This window comes from Anarhichas minor, unplaced genomic scaffold, assembly GCF_050575085.1.
Source record: "Anarhichas minor isolate MPS153535 unplaced genomic scaffold, ASM5057508v1 ptg000058l, whole genome shotgun sequence".
Taxonomy (NCBI): Eukaryota; Metazoa; Chordata; class Actinopteri; order Perciformes; family Anarhichadidae; genus Anarhichas; species Anarhichas minor.
Genome location: NW_027466504.1, coordinates 3,574,576 through 3,597,806, shown reverse-complemented (window position 1 = coordinate 3,597,806; position 23,231 = coordinate 3,574,576). Strand labels below are relative to the sequence as shown.

Below are 23,231 nucleotides of genomic sequence, written 5' to 3'. Positions count from 1 at the left end.
CCTTTGAAAGTGTTTTTTGTTGTTTAAGACGGACAGAGGGACGTAACAGACGTTCACATTAATGTCAGTATTTTGCAGTGCTGCGTCCTCTCCATCATCACAGACGATGGGATCGCATTTGATTTTCAATCAAGTGTTGGTACCAGCTTGATGCACTGCTTCTTCTTTGCGCTGGATACTGTGTGTCTCTGGGTAACAGCTCAGTAGTCTCCATCATGAAGCTCGGCCTGTGTCTCTCTCTGTTTTCACGGTGCCGACATTGGCCACCGTTGAACAGCCGTGACTCCTGATCTGCGGGCCGGTGGTTTATTTCCAGCGTTCAGGCCGCACAGCTGTGAGGGGACAGTCCGTCTCTATTGGTTCGAGGAAGGGGAAAGTTTATTTTAACTTAGCAACAGCGCGAGCTAAGGTCACCGAGGACAACACAGCAGACAGCCAGCAACAGGCAGAGAGACAGAGGGCTGTTGTATCCACACACTGCTTCTCATGTTATTGTGTCAGTGTGGCAGGTGGATGATTAAAACACGGCAGTGTTGTTTTTATGAAATGCTGATTTTACACCAAAAACTTCAATGTTCCCACTTATTATTTGAGAAAACACACCCAATACACATATAATTCACATTTAAGCTCCATTACTAAACGCTGGGTTTATACATGTGTTTAATAATAATAACAAGAATAATAAATCAAAGTATATCACAAAATGTAAAAGACAGATGCAAGAAACAGGTAGATTAAAAACCTTTCCAGCAGAGCCGGAAGTTAATTACACCTGACCTTTGTCAGGCGTAAGAGCGCCATCTCGCTCATGTTATTACAGCGCCATCTCGTGGTTAAATACCGGAGGCGCAACGAGGATTCACACGAATTCATGGTGGACAAATCTAAATTCCACATTCCATGTATTTATCCGACCTTATACCTCAGAGAGCTTTAACTCTCTACTCTCTAAAGATACAACTATTCCGTCACCCTTGCATTAAGAAAAAGAAACAGGTGGAAAGGAGCGAGCAACAGCGGCCTCTAGGAGGCCCAGAGCGCTGGCCGTGGTGCTGACACTGACTTTGTGTCGGCTTCTCGCACATCATCTTGCAGAGAGCGGCTTATCATAGCAGGGTTATTGTACGATCAGATGGCTTCTGTAAAGACCAGCACTGAAATGAATGGCCCATCTGCATGAAGTAGGCCAAGAGAACATCTTTCACTGCAACAGAGAATCTACACAAGAACATGTGTCTTTTATGTTGAAAATATAGCTGCAGGATATTCCAGGAATACCCAGGGGAAAGGGGACATCCTTATTACTCTTATGCATTTGGTAACTGAGATAGTGTAGCATATCATAGATTTTTTTCATTTTTGAAATATGTATATTCTTAATTTGGGCAGAGAAAATGAAGAGAAATGTAAAATGTTTGGGAAGTCTTCTTCTGCTGTTTTAATCATCACATTTATTCAGAAGTGGGCCACATTGCCGGAGACCCCTGGTAATCTCCCCTACTCTTGCATCATTTGCTCTCGGTAGAAGCGCCGGTTTTTGTGCGCATGTTCCACAGGCTGCCCGTGTCGTCGCTCGCTCTCCATTGGCTCCCCACTTCCCTCAGCCTTTCACGCCGGGCCAGCCTTCCCACAGTGTGTGCCAAACGTGTGTGTGCATCCAACCCACGCTGTGCCTCGGAACTCGGACTCCCAACGCTCTGTTCTGAAGAGAAATTCAATTGAAACCTCAACAAAAAAGAAAAGATGGAGAAAAAGAGCGAGGTCAACGGGCACGCCGTGCCCAGCTCGGCGGCCACCGACCGGGTGGAGCGGGGCGCGCGGAGGAGCTGCCTGCAGAAGCTGGCGGAGTTCCTGAGGAAGAACCTGCTGGTGATCATGACGGTGTCCGGCGTGCTGGTGGGCGTCGGGCTCGGCATGCTGGTCCGCAGCATGAGCCTCACCAAGGCGCAGAAGACCTACTTCGCCTTCCCCGGCGAGATGCTCCTGCGGATGCTGAAGATGATCATCCTGCCCCTGGTCGTCTGCAGCCTCGTGTCCGGCGCCGCCAGCCTGGACACCCGCTCCCTGGGGAAGCTGGGGGGCATCGCGGTCGCCTACTTCCTGGTGACCACGCTGATCGCCTCGGGGATCGGGGTGGCGCTGGCCTTCATCATCAAACCCGGTGTGGGCGCGGGGTCCCTGAGCCTGGGACTGGAGACACTCAGCAGCAACAAAGAGACCACCGACTCCTTTCTGGATCTGGCCAGGTATACTGTGGCAACACGAATCATTTATAACAATATGTAGGCCACTGATGAATAAGAAGCAGATCTGGTGGGATATTCTAGTAGTTTGAGTGTGTGTGTGTGTGTGTGGGGGGGGGGGGGGGGTGCTCAGTGTCAGTCAGGCGATCGTTAAAAGAAAATGAACCGCTTTTGTGTTGTGTAACTCCTTAGTTCAGAGTGGATCACAGCCGTTCACGCGCTCATAAATCAGGCAAAATCTGTAATCCACGTGTCTGTAAATTCCATCTCTCCATAACGGTATCACGAATAGCGCTGCGACTAACCATTATTTTTTATTATCGATTAAACTGTCGTTTTTCTCCCTCGATTAATCGATTCGTTTTTCGGCCTTTAATATAAGAAAATGGTAAAAAAAAGAATGTCGATCCGTTTCTTTGTAAGCCCAAGAGTCCTCAAAAGTCTTTGTCCACAAATCAAAGATGCTCAGTTGACTGTCATAGAGGAGTAATGAGACAGGAAGTTATGCTTATTAATAACTAAGCTGGAATCAGATTTGTCTCCAAAAATTACCCAACCCAATTAACCAATTATCAAAAGAGTATGCAATTCACTACGTTTTTTAAAATCGATTAAAGGAACAGCCCGTAGAATTCAGGGGGATTTATTGACATTATTTGATATAATATTCATAACTATGATTTCATTCGTGTATAATCACCTGAAACTACAAATTGTTATGTTTTTGTTATCTTAGCCCTTCAAATCTACTTGGCGGGTCCTCTTCACAGAGTCCGCCATGTTGCATTGCCATGTTGCATTGCCATGTTGCATTGCCGTGTTTTTAGCCCATAACGGACTAACCGAACACTGGCTCTGTAGAGAGCCTTTTGCAAGATAATATTTTTCTTCTGAGAAATTTGAGTTAGGATGTGCTTGTTATGATCGATTTAGGCAATGTGATTGTTTATCACGATATCTCGATGTATGATATCTTCACAATCATTTCTTATTGGAAGACGATACATTTTCATATGGAGCTGTGACCCAGACCTAACTGCAGCTAGGTCGTTATATTTTGTTGCATGAATGATCAGCCCTTCATCACAGACTCCTTTCCAGCGTTCATGACCCTCTGAACCAGAAGCCGGGCAATACATTGATATTATATCGATATCCTGATACAAGACTAAGTATCGTCTAAGTATTGGATATTGTAATATCGCATAGGTGATGTCTTCCTGGTTTTAAAGGCTGCTCGACAGTTAAGTGATGTCATTTTCTGAACTCACCAGACTAGCTGTGCTATTATTTACCTTTTATTCACTCAGTTATTATACCCACATTACTGATGATTATTTATCCCAAATCTCATTCTGTAAATAGTTTATGAAAGCACCAACACTCAACCCTACAAAATCGTCACAATATGGAGGTAGTTGATTTTCTTCATACTCAAATCCTTTCCACCACATGCAGCTCAGTCAGCGCCGGAAAGTAACAAATTAACACAATTTGAGGTATTTGTACTTGTCGTACTTTTACTCAAGTAAACGACCCGAGTACGTCTCCCACCACTGAGTCCAGCATGCAACTTAAGGCGATGCTTCTCTTCTTGCTTTGCCTCCCGAGTGGAAAAGGAACAAGGGCATGGCGGAGCCATTTCAAGATCTGATTGAGTGGGCACCATGATGTATGGATTCTATGTTTTTTACCTGTTTATGGCTGTGTTCAAGTGGCAGTTTCTACTTTTCCTGTCCAGAAACTGCCAGCTACTGGCTTGTTCAGAAAGCCTGTCCAGTAGGAGCTCCTACGGTGTGAGGGAAAGCTGACAGCTGTTGAATGAGCGGAATGTATTTTAAGGAAGGGGTAAGAGGTGGAGGGATACAACCCCAGCAGCACCGTGAAGTACAAACTCAACACTGGTCTGCTGCAGTCAGCATTCCTCCCTTATCACAATAGCAGGTGGACAGGCTGGTTTTACTTCCCAGTCTTATATTTGTAGTGCTGACGAGTTGCTCAAAGCATTCCAGGAAGGATTAGACCGGCACAACTCTTATGCTTAATGGCATGCTGATGAATTTGGACTGATAGTTTGGGGTCTTTAAGATCATTTTCATCCACTGAGGTTAGAAATAGCAGTCAGCGCATGGAAGTGTTGAACCTCGGCGGAGCTTCCTGGACACGATGCTCAAGGCCAAATATTGTCTTTATCAGTTGCTCCTTTTCCCTGTGAGAGTTGTATGATTCTTCTGTCAACACACTCTCATTTCTTGGACAAACAGGTCTCAGAATTCCCAGAATTGAGCTTTTATATGAAACTGGAGAAAAGAAATAAAAACCTAAACATTATTCCAAGGTAAACTCTATTCTTTAAAAAATTCTTCCCACAGCGATCTAATTTCTTCATGAACTTAAACAACTGATCTCTAATTTAAAAACATGTATTTGTATTGAGTTTACTTGTATTCAAACAAAATACAAAACTACATCGACGGTAACCAGTGCACACAAACTCTGCAATAAAAGACCCGCACTCATACCAGACACACATTCCCTGCCAGTGATGGAGAACATTTAAAAAAATCATTGGACGAATGAACCCAGGCTGTTCTCATCCACTGTAATTTGTTCATAACCAACGTAATTGTGAGCCAGCATGTGCGGGGTTTCCTTTAAGGTGGTCAGGTTTTATAGTATAGAGTAGGGAGGAAGTCGGGGTGGATGGGTGAAGAGATCACTGTTCGGGCCCAGCGCGAAACCAAAAGTCATCAGTGACTCATTTTATTTCACTTTTGTTCGGTAACTTACTTACTTAACTTTTGCCAGCTACTTTAGTTATGTAACAAAGATAAAACATTTTACGTAACAAACACATTTTAACGCAAACACAGGACTTTCACCCAGGAGACCGCTGTTCGTTGCGTAACTTACGTCCTTAACTAATCCCAGTTACGTAAATTAGGTAACAAACATATTCCGCTGTTTGTTATGTAACTTACATCCTAAACTAATGCTAAGTGACGTAAGCCTCATAATAAATATACTTATTTTACATAACAAACATACTTATTTTGACCCAAACACAGGACTTTCACCCAGGAGACCTCTGTTTGTTACGTTACGTATTTTCTTAACTAATACCAGTTACACAGTTACACAACAAACATACTTATTTTACATAACAACCGTTCTTACTTTAACCAAAACTACGCTCTTTTCCTCAACGTAACCACGCACTTTTGTTGCCTAAACCGGTTCTGCCCTGCAGGAGCGCACTGATTGCTCATGTTGCCAGACATTTGTAGGGGAACGCATGAAAAATAACAAATAACTTTTTGTAAGATATCATACAAACCTGTATGATACGCTTGTGAAACGCGTAGTTACAATCATGGTAAATAACGTAAAACAATTTAATTAACGCTGCTTTTCTCTTTGCTAACAATAAAGAAAAAACATTTCAATAGCTAGAGAAGGATGAAATTCTATATGACAATACATATCTTACTGTAGAATGAATCTGAATTTAGGGACATATGTCCAGCTGTGAGAGAAAACTCCTAAACTGTTGCAATAAGTGTTTGACTCAGAATGTATAGAGCCAGTAAGTCAGAATCACTCCTGACCACATTAGCTGGATAACCCGCTTCTGCTGCCTTTAATTAAAAGGAGCCAATGTTTGGCTTCAATTAATTAGTAAATCAAGTTGTTACGTAACAGCTTTTAAAAGTCAGTCCGCAGAGAGGAGGCAGTGGGGCTCCCGGTGGGAAAAACATGCCAGCTCTCAGCTCTGGTTTCCCAGAGTTAATCCAGAATCCTCACCTCGCTCATGTGACGGCAGGAAACCCGATTGCCCCCACGGAAAGAAGACGAGTATGAAACCTTGTGTGGGTGCAATAATTTAACCAAACAATTGTGAATAATGAAACAAAGTAATGACTAAGTGTATGGATCATGGCTACCTGCCAGAGTGGCCAGTGTGGCTGACATATTTAACAGTTGAAGCAGCATTTGGCCCTGGTTTGAAGGCAGAGCTGACAGGGGTCATGGGATTATGGACTGAATTGCGTGTCTGTGGTCTGGCCATGGGAATAGATGAGAGCAAAGTCTGTAATTCTTTGCACAATACAGTGTGGCCACAGTGGATAAAGTTACAACAAACACACTAATACATGGAAAAAGCCTGCATGCTTCCAGTAATCCCTGTATGCTTATTTTACAGTCGTGAAAATAAACTCAACTCGGTGCCTTTACAGAAAAAATGACAAGGAAAAAGTTTTCTTTGATGGATTTATAAACGATAATTGCTTAAAGGTCCCAAATCATTTATTTTATTTTATTTTTTAGGTCTCTTACTTTGGTCCAGACTGAAATATCTCAACTGATGGATTGCCAGGAAATGTTGTACAGACATTCATGCTCCACAAAGGATTAAGAAAACTGACTTTAGCAATCTCCTGACTTTTCCTCAAGACATTTTGGGTTTTCTAGTCAAAATGCCTTGACAACAAAAGTTCTAATTAGCAAATGTTAGCACGCTAAACTAGAATGGTAACATGGCGAGCATTAAAGGTGCTGAATTTTAAAACTCCGAGCATATCTACAGCCTCCTCTCAGCTCTTAACATGGCGACGGGTGAGCCACAGCTAACAGTGCTGTGGCTGTGCGGGTCAACAAAGCCCGAGTAGCTCAGATACCAACACACACACACAAAGAGAGCAACTTCACTCTTGGCTCAGGTAGACATTACTCCACTCAATCTTCACATAGCAGAGAGTTGTTTGCTGCTAAATCAATGCTCTGAATATGTCACAGTGAACCTTTAAACCTGACCTGAGTTTAACAACATTTGCTAATATATAACATTTCTTTAATAGCTTTTACTTTCGTATACTGGAAATTTGACTTTCCATAGGCCTACCGGGGTGCTCAATGGCCTGTGCTGTCATGGGGGAAAGAACCAAACATTGCACATCATATGCATGGAAATCGCAGCCTGTGACCTGTACAGGCAGGCGAATAACACCTCAGCTATTAAAGAACTTGTTTTGTTGTTGATAACGAACATGCACTTACCTAAGTTGATAGACCTGTGTGAGTTGAGGACATAAATACCCTTTGGCTGTCACGTTAAAATGTCAAGTACAAGAACACATACGATTGTATGAGTTGAAGAACAATAAAAGCGGTGCGTTGAACGACTTCCAGGGCGATAAGCCACGCCCCCTCTCTGGCGGCCGTCCAGCGCGATTCACTGCAATAAACACAAATGGTCCCCGGCGAGACCGGCGGCACGAATGACGCGATTAACGGTGTGAACACGGCATCATGCATGGTTCGTTGAGTGGTGTCCACAAACAGCAGCATGTTTCAGCCTGTTTCAGCAATGCAACTTTGTTAATCTTGACATTTGGTTAACCTTGACCTTTGGCACAACTGCTTTATGCCCTGTCAACACTGTTTTCATGTCTTGGTAGTCAATAACATGATCTGTCATTCATTATAGAGTAGGAGAGCAAGCATGAAACCTCTGTGGGTATATAGACACCAAATACACCAAATGTGGCAAAACTCAATTTTTACGAGTCAAAGTTGCAATTTTGCAATAGATTATATTAGATTACTCCATATAATATTCAATCCCACGAGAGAAACTCTGTTTGCAAAATAAATCAATTATCAAACAACTGTCCATGTATGAATTATTTTTAAATATCCAGAATATATAGAAGTTTTTCTATATATTTCTTTAAACACCTGAACAAGCAGAAAAAAGCAACCCTGTCTCCGACAACATTATATTCAACTAAACTGCGCTCTCATTTAAGTTTTGAGGGAAACTTATTTTTTAAATTTTGGTTCACATCGGACACAACCATTATTGTACAGGTGAAAACCTGTGTTTTTTGACCCATCCACCACCCTCATCTCCTCTCGACATGGACTTCTAGATACATCACAAGAAAACGTAATCCACAAGAAAATACTTTGCACTCAAAACGTAGTTCAATACTCAACTTCGTTGTATGGGAAGGTCATTTTTAGGAGAAAAGGCTGGGAAAAACACAATAGCTGTAAATGAATACAGTGAAATGTCCAGGAATATCTAATCCCAGTAAAGAGCTTGGTGATTTGTTTTGATAAAAGATGAACCAGACAGTAGCTCAGTGCCAGAACAACTGCTCTGTCAGGGAATTTAGGGAGCATTGGACTTTATGGAAGGTCCTGGGAGAAGAGCCAACGTGTGTGATGATAAACCAATCCTGTGAACATTTTATCATTCCGACGGGCAAATCTAGGTCCTGGAAGACTTTGGGCTGCTGTTACTTTTTGTTTTTTTAACAAACTCCAGGCAATGGAGTTATTACCAAAGCTTTTCATCAATTACAAATATCAAACAGGACAAAACATATTGTCTGTTGCGCTAACTCGTTTTTCTCTTTCTTTCTCAGGAATTTATTCCCATCGAACTTGGTGGCTGCTGCTTTCCGTTCTGTGAGTGCCTCACACCCTATTTCCTCATCACACATTGTCCACACTATTTTTTCCCACTAATTCCCCTTTTTCATCACCACGTTCAGTCTTATTTCTTCTGTGTCTTGTGTGCACTGTTCATCAGAATTTATTTCACCATGCGGATGCTGCTCCACGTTCATTTACAGCGGCAGTAAATCGGCGCTGAGAGCCTCATAAGGCCTCTTAATGAGGAGACGTTCAGAATAGAGACCGCTGCTCTCCCCTGCTCGCCAAAACGCTTCTTTCCCTTCTCCCTGACCAGCCGTTACCATGGCGAAACCATTCCATTCCAGCCAGCCTAGCAACCCGCCTCGCCTCGCTGCTCTTGAACGCGGCCCGCTCCGCTTCCTAGAATTATGTTCACGGCTGTTGAGGCTAAAAAGACAACCAGGAAAGTTCAATATTTGGGGATGCAGTGATACACAATGGCTATGCACACATGAAAAGCAGGGTACGCACACAGACACGTAGTCACACACACTCACACATCCGGACCGTTTGCCTCAAACCCGCCTAAAACCAGGCAAGTAGATTGTAAACTCGAAACAAGCCAGTTCACACACTTCTCACAGGGAGAGGAAATGGAGTTTCAAAGTGCAGCCAGGTCACAGAGTTCAATATTCACCCCCACCAGCCAGCCTATACTGTGGCAGAGCCCCTGTGGAATGGGTCCAACTGTGGATTAAACCAAGAAAGCAGAGGAGAGGGGAGATTAACACAACATGACAAGCAGCTAGATGCTTAAACAGACATTCAAACAAATGAAGTGTAAGATTTAGCCTATGGCTGTCTTTTTAGTTTTATGACTGTAATCAGGTAGTGTATGTCTCTGAGTGCCTTAGTATGTTTAAAGAATCTATAGCCTCATTTAAAGTCAGGTCTGTCAAGATGTCAGAAACCATTATCACAGAGGGCTTTTTAAAGAAAGGCAGGGAGGGGGCATTGTTGTCTCTGCTGAAAGACTGTCTGAACGTGCTCATCAACTCCATGCACATGCGGCATTCCTTGTGAGAGCAATGTACAGACGTTCAAAAGTAGTGTCATTTTTTTTCCACCATTGGCAGCCGATGACACCAAGCTTAGCAACATTTGAAAAATCCACTATGCACATCTATGCAAACGGTATTTGAGGAGGCTTTTTGTAAACTTCTCAACCATCAAAAAAAACAACTATCCATCATTTGAGGTTTTCACTTGACAGAATTTAAGTGCTGCTCTGATGGAAATTGATATAGTGGTTTGACAAGAAACGTTGTTTCTTGTCAAAAAGAAAGAATGTTTGTGGCTTAAGTACGGAGTCGGAGCTGCGAGGCGATTAGCTTAGCTTAGCCTAAAGACTGGAAGCAGGGGGAAACAGCTAGCTTCACTCTGTCCAAAATGTGTCTACCACCGTGACAAGTTCTCACTAATAAACACGCGTGGAGTTGTGAGCTTGGACGAGTTTTGTTGTCAACGCGACAATGTACTAGACAAAAATGCGTGACTGAACACCGCCCAACAAAATTAATCACACGCTTTCCTTCCCCTTATGTTGCAGTATGCCACTGACTACGAGATGGTTGCCGTAGGGAACGACACCAATGGGACAACCCTTTATCAAAAGGTATGAACTGGAAGCATCCCATGCATACAGTCAGACACACACAACACACATACACAGTACTTTTGCCCTGTGCCACTCAGGTGGCAACCTCCGGTTCTGAAAAGTGGATCCAATGCGGAAGTGCCTTAAACCTGCATTCTTTCTCATGGCCAGCAGATGGCGACTCCTCTGGTTGCAAAAGGAGGTCTGATTGTATGGAAGTCTTTGAGAAAATTACTCTACTTCTCACTTGATTTATTACCTCAGTAAACATTGTAAACAGGAGCGTTTAGGGCGTGGCTAACTTGTGATTGACAGGTTGCTAGCGCGGCGTTGTCCGGTCTGGTAGCTGTCTGTGTTTTCATCTTAGACCTTTAACCTTTGAATAATGTGTTTTTCAGTTCAGGATATTGGTCGTCTAAAAATTCCTTCTGATCCTGACCCAGTTTAAACTCTGTCTGCTGTTATCAAAGTTTGTAATAAAAGGTCAAAGATCCCTGGAATCCTGTGTGTTGCATTTGGGTCCATATACAACCCGTTACAGACATAGTACAGCTGGGGCAAGATTGTTCACACTTTGAAAAGTCAATTTGATAAAAGAAGACTTAATAAAGCTGTCATAATTCACGTCTTGGCTGGAACGACCTCTAAACAAGTGCATGAAGTCTGACAAAATCGTTTCTGTTTTTGTAGTTTGGTGAGTTTTCAGTCAGTCAAAATTGTTGACCAGCACCCAGGTCTGCTTGACCCACCGGATATCCATTGGGCCTGTGACGAACATAATGGGTCCGTCTAAACAGGGAATGAACAAGGCCTGTCAGAGAGCTGGTTGCAGATTTCCAGGCTGCCACATGGGGCTTATTCAATGCATTGGATGTTGGATCATAGATGATCCTCCATCATTGCAGTTCCCATTGCAGATCTTCTTAATCCGTCCCTCCACACTGCTCTAGGCCCATCTCTAAACTGCCTTGACAATCAAAAGTGTTGCACTTCTAATTTGCTAAATTTTGAACATACAGCAAAAAAATCCTCTAAATCCCTCTACTTCTCCCCAGTGGCTATGGCTCTCCCCCACTGACCCAGTATGAGGGAACAGTTGGGTGATCTGATCTTGGCATTGGCCCATGGTATTTGTCTGCCGTGGGTCCCCCCCCCCAGTGCCAGGGGATGGAGCTGTGGGAGAGCTCAGAACAATGGAAGGGGATTGAGCTCAGGATTTGTCCTTATTTGTTATCCATCATCCAGTTCACTGAATCCTTCAACTGCCCCCAGACCTGCGCACCTATGCATGCATACTGTGTAGCGAGAAGTGCTGTATAAACTACTGCGGGATATATCAACACTGTTTGACAGGCCTCCACCTCCATACTGAAAGGCTACAGATGAGGTCCCAGTCCAAGCTTATAGTATGTGTTGCTCCACCACCGTGGTCCAGACCGAAATATTTTAAACAACTAATGGAAGGATTGCAATACAACCTTGTACAAACAGTCATGGTCCCCGTAGGATTAATCCCATGGAATTTAGTTATCCCCTGACTTGGAGTAAGATATATATCTATTGGATGGATTGGCACAAAATGTGGCAAAGACATTCATGGTTCCTGGACAATGTGTCGTGATGGCTTTGGTGAACCCTGTCTTTTGCTCCAGCCTCCACCATAAGGCAGACATTTCTGGTTCAGCGTGAAAGTACTGACTACCAGTGGCGGCTGGTGCAAAATCAGTTTGCAGTTAAATATTTAACATTTATTCCAACACGGAAAAAAGCAGTAAATAACACTTTGATAAACACGTCAGGACATCTTATTTTTGTCACCCTCACAGGGAATTCAGTATAATATATATATACAGTATATATAATATAATAATATTCAGTATAATATAAAACACACATACATATATAGATATATAGATATATACAGTATATATCTATCTATATATGAAATATAATATAATATATTAGAACATTATTTATTGAGATGCCCCTATGGACCTTGTTATAGGAGGTAAAGATCAGGAGAAGTAAACATGAAGTGTAATCATGAATACTGATGTTAAATTAAGCTATGATGAGTTTTCACTGTTAATTTACCATCTCAATTAAATGTTGATGCCTCCATGACCAAGTTAAGCAGATGAGACTGAGGACAACTATGAAGAAGAAAAGATGTTCAGGAAAAGCATATATTTTGCGCAGATATCATATTTTACAAATATTACTGGGTACATGCCATGTTGCAAAAACACAAATATTGACAATTTGTACAATTTATTATTATTATTTTTATTTTTTATTTTTTTTTGTGGCTCAAGATGGGGCCATGTCCCATGGCCCTCTATTGGCCAGCCGCCACTGCTGACTACTGATTGCCTTAACATTTGATACAGACATTGATGTTCTCTACAGGATAATTCTTGGGTGATCTTCTTAAATATTCCTACAGCGCCATCATCAGGTCAATTTTCGATTTATCCAATACTTTGCTTTATGACTAAATACCTGCAAAACTAACGATATCGGCGTCAGCTGCACTTTCAATGCTAATAAGCAAATGTTAGCATGCTAACACGCTGGTAAACAGGCTGCCAGCATGATAGCATTGTCATTGTGAGCATGTTAGCATGCTGACGTTAGCATTTAGCTCAAAGACGCACTGTGCTTAAGTACAGCAAACAGTTTATTTTGAAAGGCTTTCCTAAGCCCAAGGATGGTTTTATTCAATAGTGAAAATCTTTCATTTATGTTGCACCACTGCTCAATTAACCTGGCTTAGCTGTTAAGAAGCCAGTTTTTTTAAGACTGTTGCTCTCAGTGTTTAACGGTCTTTTCAATGAAATGATGCCCATGTTAAAAGTAATACATCATCTTACCAAACCAAATTCAACAGTTGAACTTTCTGCATGGTGGGCCGCTCACGTTTTGTCTGCTTTTCCACGTTTATTTCTGTTATGCAGTCTCACTAACTGCATAACAGACCACATAAAATTCTGTGTGGAGAACACCGTACCCACCAGGACTGTACGGTGTTTGTCCAACTGCAAACCATGGATCACTCCTGAAATAAAGACCCTCCTCAAGGAGAAGAAGAGGGTCTTTAGATCAGCAAGCAAGGAGGAGCTGAAGACTGTACAGAGGGAGCTGAGGAGGAAGATCAGGGAGGGGAAAAAAGTCTACAGGACAAAGATGGAGGACCAGCTGCAGCAGAACAACATCAGCGGGGTCTGGAAGGGCCTCAAGGCGATGTCTGGCTACAAAGGGCCCAACCAACACCCTACGGGGGACCAAAAGTGGGTGAATGACTTGAACTTATTCTTTAACAGATTCGATCAGTCATCCGCCCATCCCCCCATCCAGTCCCCCCTGCTGCTGCAACCTCCTTTGGCTGCACCCCCTGTAGATTGCCCCCTCTCCTCCACCCCCTTCCCCACAACACTCGGCTCCCCCCCACACTCCTCAAACACTACACTCCATGACCAGTGCCCCTACCCCACCCCCCTCCAACAACCTACGGCACACCGCCCCCACCTCCCAGCTTGTCCTTCAACTTGAGCTTGAAGCTGGGGAGAGTACCACAGCTGTGGAAAACATCCTGCATGGTACCAGTCCCAAAGACCCCACGACCCAAGGACTTCAACAGACTTCAACAGGTCGGTGGCGTTAACATCCCACCTGATGAAGATGCTGAGGCTGGTCCTTGTACATCTCCGCCCCCTGGTGAGCTCATCTTTGGACCCACTACAGTTCGCTTACCAATCTGGCATCTGGGTGGATGACGCTGTCATCTACCTGCTACACGGATGCCTTTCTCACCTGGAAAAGGCTGGAAGCACTGTGAGAATCATGTTTTTTGATTTATCCAGTGCCTTCAACACCATCCACCCTTTGCTTCTGAAGGACAAGCTGGAGCAGACCGGAGTGGACCACTGCATGGATCTTGGACTATCTCACCAACTGTCCACAGTATGTGTGGATACGGGAGTGTGAGTCTGACCTGGTGTCCTGCAGCACGGGGGCCCCACAAGGAACCGTCCTAGCTCCATTCCTCTTTACCATCTACACCTCGGACTTTAAACACGACTCTGCAATCGTCGGCCTCATTTCTGCCGGTGATGACAGGGAATACAGATAACTGAACCAGGACTTTATAGGATGGTGCCAGCGGAACCGCCTCCAGATCAACTCTGGTAAAACCAAAGAGCTGGTGGTGGACTTCCGCCGGGGTAAACGCTCTCCTCCGACACCAGTGAACATCCAGGGAACGGACATTGAGATCGTGAGATCTTATAAGTACCTGGGTGTTCACTTGAACAATAAACCTGACTGGACTGACCACATACACGCACTCTATAAAAAGGGTCAGAGCAGACTCTATCTGCTGAGGAGACTGAGGTCTTTTGGAGTGCAGGGAGCACTCCTGAGGACCTTCTTTGACTCTGTGGTGGCATCAGCCATCTTCTATGGAGTGGTCTGCTGGGGCAGCAGCATCTCGGCAGCAGACGGGAAGAGACTGAACAAACTTATCAAGAAGGCCAGCAGTGTGCTGGGGTGTCCACTGGATACGGTGGAGGGGGTGGGAGACAGGAGGATGATAGCTAAGCTATCATCCCTGATGAACAACACCTCCCACCCTATGCGGGATGCCCTGGCAGCTTTGGGCAGCTCCTTCAGCCACCGGTTGATTCACCCCCGGTGTGTGAAGGAGAGGTACCGCAGGTCCTTCCTTCCTGCTGCTGTCAGACTGCACAACCAGCTGTGCTCCCAGTAGACCACACAACACCAAAAAACACTAGAAATCTGTGCATACTCTGCAATAAAAATACCCTGTCTGTATATATAATATTTTAGTATTTTAATTCTTTAGTTATACTTAGTTACTGTGGATTTTGTACTTCTTGACTTAGTTGATACTCTTACTGTTTATTACTTATTTACTTATTTATATTACTTGTTGCTCTTGTTTTTTTTACTCTGTATCTTGTGTGCACTGTCCACTTTGCTGCTGTGATCCTGTGAATGTCCCCACTGCGGGACTAATAAAGGATTATCTTATCTTATCTTATTTAAACCAACCAGAGGGTTCTTCACCGTCTCCTACAGTCTGACTGTGTTGTGTGTGTGTTATTTTAGGTGCCTTTTGGTACCGAAACAGATGGCATGAACATCCTAGGTCTGGTGTTATTTGCCATGGTGTTTGGCGTGGCACTGAGGAAGCTGGGAGAGGAGGGGGAAGAACTCATCAGGTTCTTTAACGCTTTCAACGAGGCCACCATGGTGCTGGTGTCCTGGATCATGTGGTGAGTAAAGTTGAATGCGTGTGGGATAATTCAGTGTTATCGATAGTGGTATATTTGGACTGCATCTGATGGTATTTTGTGAGAATACTCAGGATGAAGCAGGCACTAAGCATTTGTTTCCGTTATCATCCCACTTTCCTTCCCTGTTAATGCTTACCTCTTGCGTCTCTCAGGTATATCCCTTTTGGCATCATGTTCCTGGTGGGCAGTAAGATTGTAGAGATGGAAGATGTGGTTCTTCTGGTCACCAGTCTGGGGAAATACATCTTCGCTTCAATCCTGGGCCACGTCATCCACGGGGGCATCGTCCTGCCCCTCATCTACTTTTGCTTCACGCGCAAGAACCCCTTCAGTTTCCTGTCGGGCCTCATCACGCCCTTCACCACGGCCTTTGCCACCTGCTCCAGGTACGCTGTCACATCACATGGTACCCATATGAACATTTCAGTGATATAAAAATATGTCAATTATGAGTGGATTTAGACTCGTTGTCAGTGGGGTGCTTCTCAGTTGAATTAGGAGTGGCAGCAATGCACATTTATGGTTAAGGCCCACAGTAATAAAACAAGTAAAAAGTTGACCCTTTTTAGCTTTACCTTGGGGACCCTGCTCTTTCCTCTAGCTAGCTCTACTTTCGGATGAATTTGTACACAAGAAAGATGAACTGAGGATATTCATGCTTTGCAAAGGGCATAAACTTCCCTTGTGTGCCACGCAAACCGTCAAATTTGCAATAAGATAATAGGCAGATTTCCATTAACTTTATGGATCACATTTGTGCTCCTAAAGGATGAACCCTAAAGTATTTAGTGACCCCACATGTAGCACCACAGTCAAGAAATACTTTACATGTTTAGCCCCAAAAACTAGTAAGCCTCTAAAAATAGCAAAATAATCAGTATGTTTGTTCCAACGCAATTGATATTGTGCGGTGCATTGAACAATTTAGCTTCTCAGGGCCACTGTTGGGGCTTTAAACTCTGCACTACAATAAATGATATAATGATAATATTGACAGGTAATGTGGGGAAAGATAGAAGGGGAATGACGTGTAGCAAGTGATCCGGCCAGCAGGGTATTGAACCAGGAACATTGTGGTATGCGCCCCAACCACTCGACAATCAGGTCACCCCAGGATAACACAATATACAGAGGGTCGTACAGCCTCTTTAGGAGTCCTTCGCAAAGGGAGTGTCACAAAAAGTAAAGTAGAGACACACTTGCAATCCTCAACAGAACTTTCTGTTCATCAATTGCAACTATTAATGGTATTTGTTTCACCTGAATGGCTGATAAAGATAATGCTCTATCTCTCTGCATTTGCTCACCAGCTCAGCAACTCTCCCCTCCATGATAAAATGCATGGAGGAGAACAACGGCGTGGACAAGCGCATCAGCCGCTTCATCCTCCCCATCGGGGCCACCGTCAACATGGACGGGGCAGCCATATTCCAGTGCGTCGCTGCCGTCTTCATCGCTCAGCTCAACAATTTCGAGCTGAACGCCGGGCAGATCTTCACCATCCTGTGAGAAGACAACAGACACAAGAATGTCCCATGACATTTCCCAGCAAGAGGTCAACTTTCTAGTACTATATAATTCTAAGATTATTTAATCATTATTCATAGGGTGACAGCTACAGCCTCGAGTGTCGGTGCAGCAGGCATCCCGGCCGGCGGCATCATCACCATCGCCATCATCCTGGAGGCCATCGGCCTGCCGACCAAAGACTTGTCCCTCATGCTGGCTGTTGACTGGATTGTGTGAGTAAAGCCACGTGAACCCTACTGAAAACACACGTCTTCACAACATTACAGTTGGGGAAACAAGACCAGGGTTCTCAACTGTTATGCCAACAGGGGAAAACGGAGGGAAACAGTTAAAAAAAATAAAAGCCTGTTGTTTTTTTCCCCAAGCAACATTTGCCAATGCGGTAGTCGAGCAAACAAACACACACGGCAGCAGGTTAAACATTAACAAGTTGAGGTACATAAACACTTTACATCTGTTTCACAAGACAGAGGGTGCAAAAGTCTGGCTATCAAAAGTCACTCCAGGGTTTATTTTCTCGTGTTGTGGAAGAAAAACATCTGAGCTATGAAGATAAGACACTCGGCCTTGTCCAGTGGGATTCCATGTATTCGCTGGTGGGGGCCGATAAGGAGTGTGTTTCAGTGCTTTCTTTTAGTTTTCTTAATGAGGAAATACTGTACCTGTAACTCCAAACAAGAGTTCAAACCCGAATAGCTTAGAACAAAGAAAAATGATTGGTGGTAGTGGCTGTTTACTCCAAATGTTTGCCGAAAGTAGACCGAATCTCAGCTGTCCGTCTCTCGCGTCCACTTTGTGTGCAGGGATCGTACCACCACGGTGGTGAATGTGGAGGGCGATGCTCTGGGTGCCGGAATCCTCCACCACATCAACCAGCAGGAGATGAAGAAGCAGCAGGAGCAGCAGCAGGACAGGGAGCTGGCGGAGGTCCGGGTGGAGGCGGTGGCCAACGTCGAGGCCGAGGAGGAGACCTCGTCTCTCGTCACGCACCAAACCAAAGCCTCAGCGGCCATGCCGGAAGCCATTGAGTCTTTCCTGTGAGACTTCGCTAGACTTTTTAATTTTTCTTGCCCCCTGACCTTTTTGACCTTTCGGTACTTCTGATGCTGTGCTGACTGGACACCGTTCTGATTCTGGTGTCCTTTCAAAAAACAAGGTCACTGATGGTTTCCCTTGTGAGGGAGGTGCCATATAGTAACAGTCTTTTTCTAGAGCATAGACAGTCTACAGTGTACATTGTGCTGCTGTTGTGCTTTCCAAATTCGGTCACTTGGTCTCAATAACTGGGATCCCATCAAAGAATTTTCACGCAGATTAGGATATAATGAATTTGAGAATAATTCATTTGGAAAATATTTCCTTAAATTTAGCAAAAAAGCTAATATATATTTTAAAAAATTTAGATTAAGGCATTTTGCGATAAACAGTGATGTAAACACATTATGTGTAAAATATCCCTAAAACATTCCCATAAATGTCGTAGTTGTCTTTGTCTGGTGTGCTGTGTGAGATGCTCACGGCCATACGTTTGTACATTATAGCATCGTCAAGTGCATTTCTTTTTTTATCTTCAGACAGCAAATACAACGACCAACATTAACTGTAGAACACTAAGAACTCGCCAAATGCCGATAAGCTTCTGTCATAACTTAATTACACGTTCGGGATGCCTGTTCAATCACTTCAACTAAGCTGGTGGAATGTATTTGCATGTTATTTGTTCAGCTCATTGGCTTTACATTCTCTGCTGGATGGAAAGAGCAAAAATGTAAAGTCAAATCCGAATGAAAAAGGGAATTGTTTGGTTCCAGGTTTAAACGTTGTTGTTCGTCATAATCTAGAGAGTTGTTTGGAAGATGTGCCCAGGCTTTTATTTCAACCTCTTAAATGACAGGATAATAATTTGGCCTCTTGCGACCTGTTTCTCTAGTCACACACTGTTCCAGTTGGTAAAGCATTTTGAACATTGGACCATTTGAAACGGTGCGTTTGTATGCATGACTTGTTTTATCTCCCCGAATAATCCTGTTAACCCTCAAGTAAACACAATGTTGGGGTCATGGTTCTTTCTTATAGACCTACTGTTGAAAATGACCTCACAAAAAAAACAAGTGAAAACATGAGAAGGCACGTAACTTAACTTGCCTTCGTTTCCCGGCTGATATCAGCATTTTCCAAGCACGCTCCTCTAATTTTGTAATGACAGCAGTTTAAGGTTGCTTTACAATTTGCTCGTTAAGTCAACTTTCAAAACCCTTTTTTTGAATTGGGTGAGTAAACTGTGCACATTTCTGTGTGTTGGCATCTTTCTTACCAATTTCTTACAAAATACGTTCTAACAATACATTAATGTTCCAATTTATTTATAAAAGTAGCTTGTAGCTTCTTTGCTAATTGGTTTTGAGAAATACGTTACCAAGGAGTCTGAAAAGTAGCTCGTGGTTTGTTTTGGGCTTTATTTGCTAGCTAATTAGCCAGCTAAAGCAAACGTTAACATCAGCTAACTATGATTGTAGCTCTCATTTCTTGGCTAATGTTTGATTAGCTAATATATATATATATAAGGTGTTTAGACTTCGTTGTGGTTAGCTGACCTGATACTAGGTGGTTAGCTAGCGATTGTAACAAACTAAACAGGTGGTATGAAACGATTGATTTATGGTGAAAATATCAGCTCCCAGTCCAAAAAAAGGACAGAAATAAATATATCCAGTCCTGTTGCAAACAACAAGCTACGTAAATGCAACCTGCTGTTGTTGTCCAAAAGCTGAAAACCTCCAACATGGTGGAGAGCTATTTGAAGGCATCATGATGAGGGTCGTGTATAGAAGGTAACCAACAAGTTGCAAAACTTTCACAAGATGGTTGAGGTTAGGCATTGACCACGGATGTTTACGGTTGGGCTAGGTCATTTGGAAACAAGTTTTTGCGAGGGTTTTCGCAACTTGTGGGTTACCTTCTAGACACGTCCCTTGATTAGGTTAAGTTCAGCATTGACCTCAAAAGGTTAAGGTTAGGCACTGACCTCCAATGATTAAGTTTAGGATACGTTGTCGGGCAGCAAGTCTGGCGAGAGTTTTCGCACGTTTTCGTAACTTGTGGGCTACCTTCTAGACACGGCCCTTGATGAGCTCACAGGATCCTGGTAAAGACATAGTCATGTGACATAATTACAGTTGATCGAACACTAGTTTGCAAATACTGTTTGTTTGTCTGTCAGGAAAACACTCGAGTCTCCCTTTATAAAGAGCAGATTTTCAATTTATGGTTGTCAGTAGTTCAGGATTAAGAAATCCCAGCGAATCACACAAAAAATCAAAGCTTCATCAGATGTTTACAGGCAAAAACTGGACCCAAAATGCACGATGAGTTCTTATCGTACTGTAAATTATTATTTTTCGAATCCACTCTTTGATATTTTTTTCCTAAGTGGTGTTTTAGAGGCTTGCATCATCATAAGAGCCTGGAAGTGTATTGTAATTGTTTTACTGACGACTTGCAGCATATTTTTTAATTCAGTCTGTGTGATACATAATTAAGTGTGGTTGCTGCTGTAGATCTCTCCAAAGGGAACATTTGGGCATTGCCATTGTCATGGCTTGTTTTTAAAATGTAGATTTCTCCTGATCTAGGGATAAAAACAGTAAGACTGGGATTTGCACCATGCCATAGCTAAAGTCAATGCGGTATGTTATACAGTTTGGCATTAAGGAAACTGCCACATTTCGGATGGTTTAAGCAAAACAAAGTCTCCCTTTAGGAGGCCGGACTTGACAGAGAATGGACCTCTGCTGTCCTCCAGTGGTGACGGGTGTTAATGTGAAAGTAGCAAACTGAGGGTGATGACGTCAAATATCCTGGTTGGACCACTTTTGTGTCACAGTTTTACAACTGGCATCATGTAATGAAATCTGCGGTAATATTTCCTATTTATTTGATCCAACATTCATGAGGGAACAACTGGTGATGTGGCTGCTCCTGTGATATGACACTGTATTTGAATAGGTGAAGGAGCATCATGTATGTGAACATGAGCCTGGTGCTGCTTTAGTTTTGTATCACGGCGTGTATGTTGACACTGTCCGCCGTTAAGAGGAAGTAAACTAGTATTTCTTGTCATTTTAGATCGAACAGATGGCTTTTCTAAGCTAACAAGTGCTCTGTTAACCTACAGCTTTGTGACTAGATTCTGTTGAGTATATCTGCTACAATCACATGTGATTACACATAATGTGGTACATGTATTTGATATATACCTATATATTTGATATTCATTTATTGTAATTGTTTGTACTTTCTCCTTTTTAACACTTTCTCTCAGTGTAAATTGTTTTATTATGATGTGATTTTTTAAATGAACACTCTTGCCAGTATTTCTGATAACCTGCTGTCAGCAATGTACTTTAATTCCTGTTGAGTTTTATTTTTTTTTAGGAGTTGCTGCTGCCTTGATGTGCCATGTCAATGTGTAACACTGTTAACAGTTGTCTCTTTGCTGTTGGTCCTGCTGTCTGTCAACATTAAAAGTGATACAGTACGTTTTTTCATGCAACCCAAACTACAAGGCTTCTTGTCTTTGTCCTCTTTAGTAATAGGTTGTATTGTTATTCGGGGTGTCTGATTGCATGCAGCTGAATAAAAAAGAACTAGAACCAGAGGAGCAATAACTGCACATTTCCATGCAGCTGGTAACTCATAAAGGCAGGGACGGTTCCCCCTCTCTTACAGTTGTAATAGACATTTGTGATGCGTAAACACACAGATGACCACAATATGTCTGAATGTTTCTGCAGAAAGTCATAGAGGTCGCCAGCACAGTGCATTAATGCAGCATCTAATGACTCCCGACCTGATTAAAACTTAAGGTGAACAGCTCTGACTTAGGGTCAGAGATGGTCTGACCCTTGGGCGTAACAACATCCACCTGTGAACTGTAGTTTTTACATTTCTGCTCAATAACTTCTATTTCTGTACAAACAATCATTAACTGTTCCACTGCAGCGGTGGACACGGGCGATTTACGAGACAATGGGCCCCTGGGCACGGGAATGTAAAGGCCCCTCCTACATAAGGCCAAGAGCCGCATATTCAAAGGGACTGTTTGCCGGTTTTGCATCTCTTTGTAGTCGTCTTACACCGCTTTTTGGTTACTTTGTGTCTTTCTTTGGCCATTTTTTGTCTATTAATGGTCGTATTCTGTCTCTTTATAGGTGTTTAATGCCTGTTTTTGGTTGTATACTGTCTATTTTGGTTATCATGTGTCTTTTGTTGGTCATTTCCCATCTCTGTGGTAGTTTTGTGTCTCTTTGTGGTTGCTTAAAACTTCAAACAAAGGCTTTGGCCCCAGGACCCCCAAACCTGTTGGGCCCCTGGGCCTGTGCCCAGTAGGCCCGTTCAGTAATCCGTCCATGGTGGCGAATGTTACTGCTGTTACTGAAAATCTTTACTGAAAAAGCTTCTTTTGGTGACAAACCGCTGTCTGAACGCTGGTATCAGACACATCTTAGAGAAAATGTGGTCTATTTAGCTGTTTTACTGATCCATTAACCTTCCATGTCACTTTAATTATGAGTTTCAGCTGACACCTGAAACTCTGACGCAGGCAACCTTGGTGAGACATTTTCTTTTTTTTTATCCGAACATATCAATGCATTTGAGCTACAAGACTACAAAACTACTTTTTCCACACTCAGAAAAATTACATACAAAACGTAAAACTGGCACGCAACCAAGTCTTGTGGAATCCGCCGTCCTGATCCCAAATATGAGTTAAAAAACAGTGGTGAAAAAGCATAACAAGTAACTGAAGATGAATAAAATTAGTAACCTCTGATTGTCACTCTGTAGTAGATCCAAGAACAGAAAGACTAAAAGTTACAGCTTGCGTTGAAACAATTGGTTGATTCATTGATGAGCTGTTTAAGAGAAAATCCATCCGGTACTATTCTTTAATAGGTCGCCCTATAAGTGTAGTGACCTGCTGGAAAGTATAGGGTTTGTACGTTGTTTAAATTATGAAAGGTTGGGGTTAAAAAAATCAGCTTTAAATAAACC

The 23,231-nt window shown here is 43.0% G+C and overlaps 1 protein-coding gene across 1 annotated transcript; it reads left to right on the top strand.

Moving 5' to 3' along the window:
• The first annotated feature begins 1,241 nt into the window (after nt 1-1,241).
• Nucleotides 1,242-18,477, top strand: LOC142933133 (neutral amino acid transporter A-like). Its single transcript, XM_076077280.1, has 10 exons — nt 1,242-2,249; nt 8,681-8,723; nt 10,282-10,347; nt 13,730-13,979; nt 14,481-14,605; nt 14,687-14,902; nt 15,460-15,626; nt 16,958-17,152; nt 17,255-17,389; nt 17,981-18,477. The coding sequence occupies exons 1-10, from the start codon at nt 1,747-1,749 to the stop codon at nt 18,216-18,218; spliced, it is 1,938 nt and encodes a 645-aa protein (XP_075933395.1). The 5' UTR covers nt 1,242-1,746; the 3' UTR covers nt 18,219-18,477.
• The last annotated feature ends 4,754 nt before the right edge of the window (nt 18,478-23,231 follow it).

Bases quoted from the DNA above. Each gene is read 5' to 3' on its own strand.
- LOC142933133 (XM_076077280.1), top strand. From the start codon at position 1,747: ATGGAGAAAAAGAGCGAGGTCAACGGGCACGCCGTGCCCAGCTCGGCG. The intron at 13,980-14,480 runs GTCGGTGGCGTT...AGGACTTTATAG, and splicing joins ACTTCAACAGACTTCAACAG to GATGGTGCCAGCGGAACCGC. The intron at 15,627-16,957 runs GTGAGTAAAGTT...TTTGCTCACCAG, and splicing joins CTGGTGTCCTGGATCATGTG to CTCAGCAACTCTCCCCTCCA.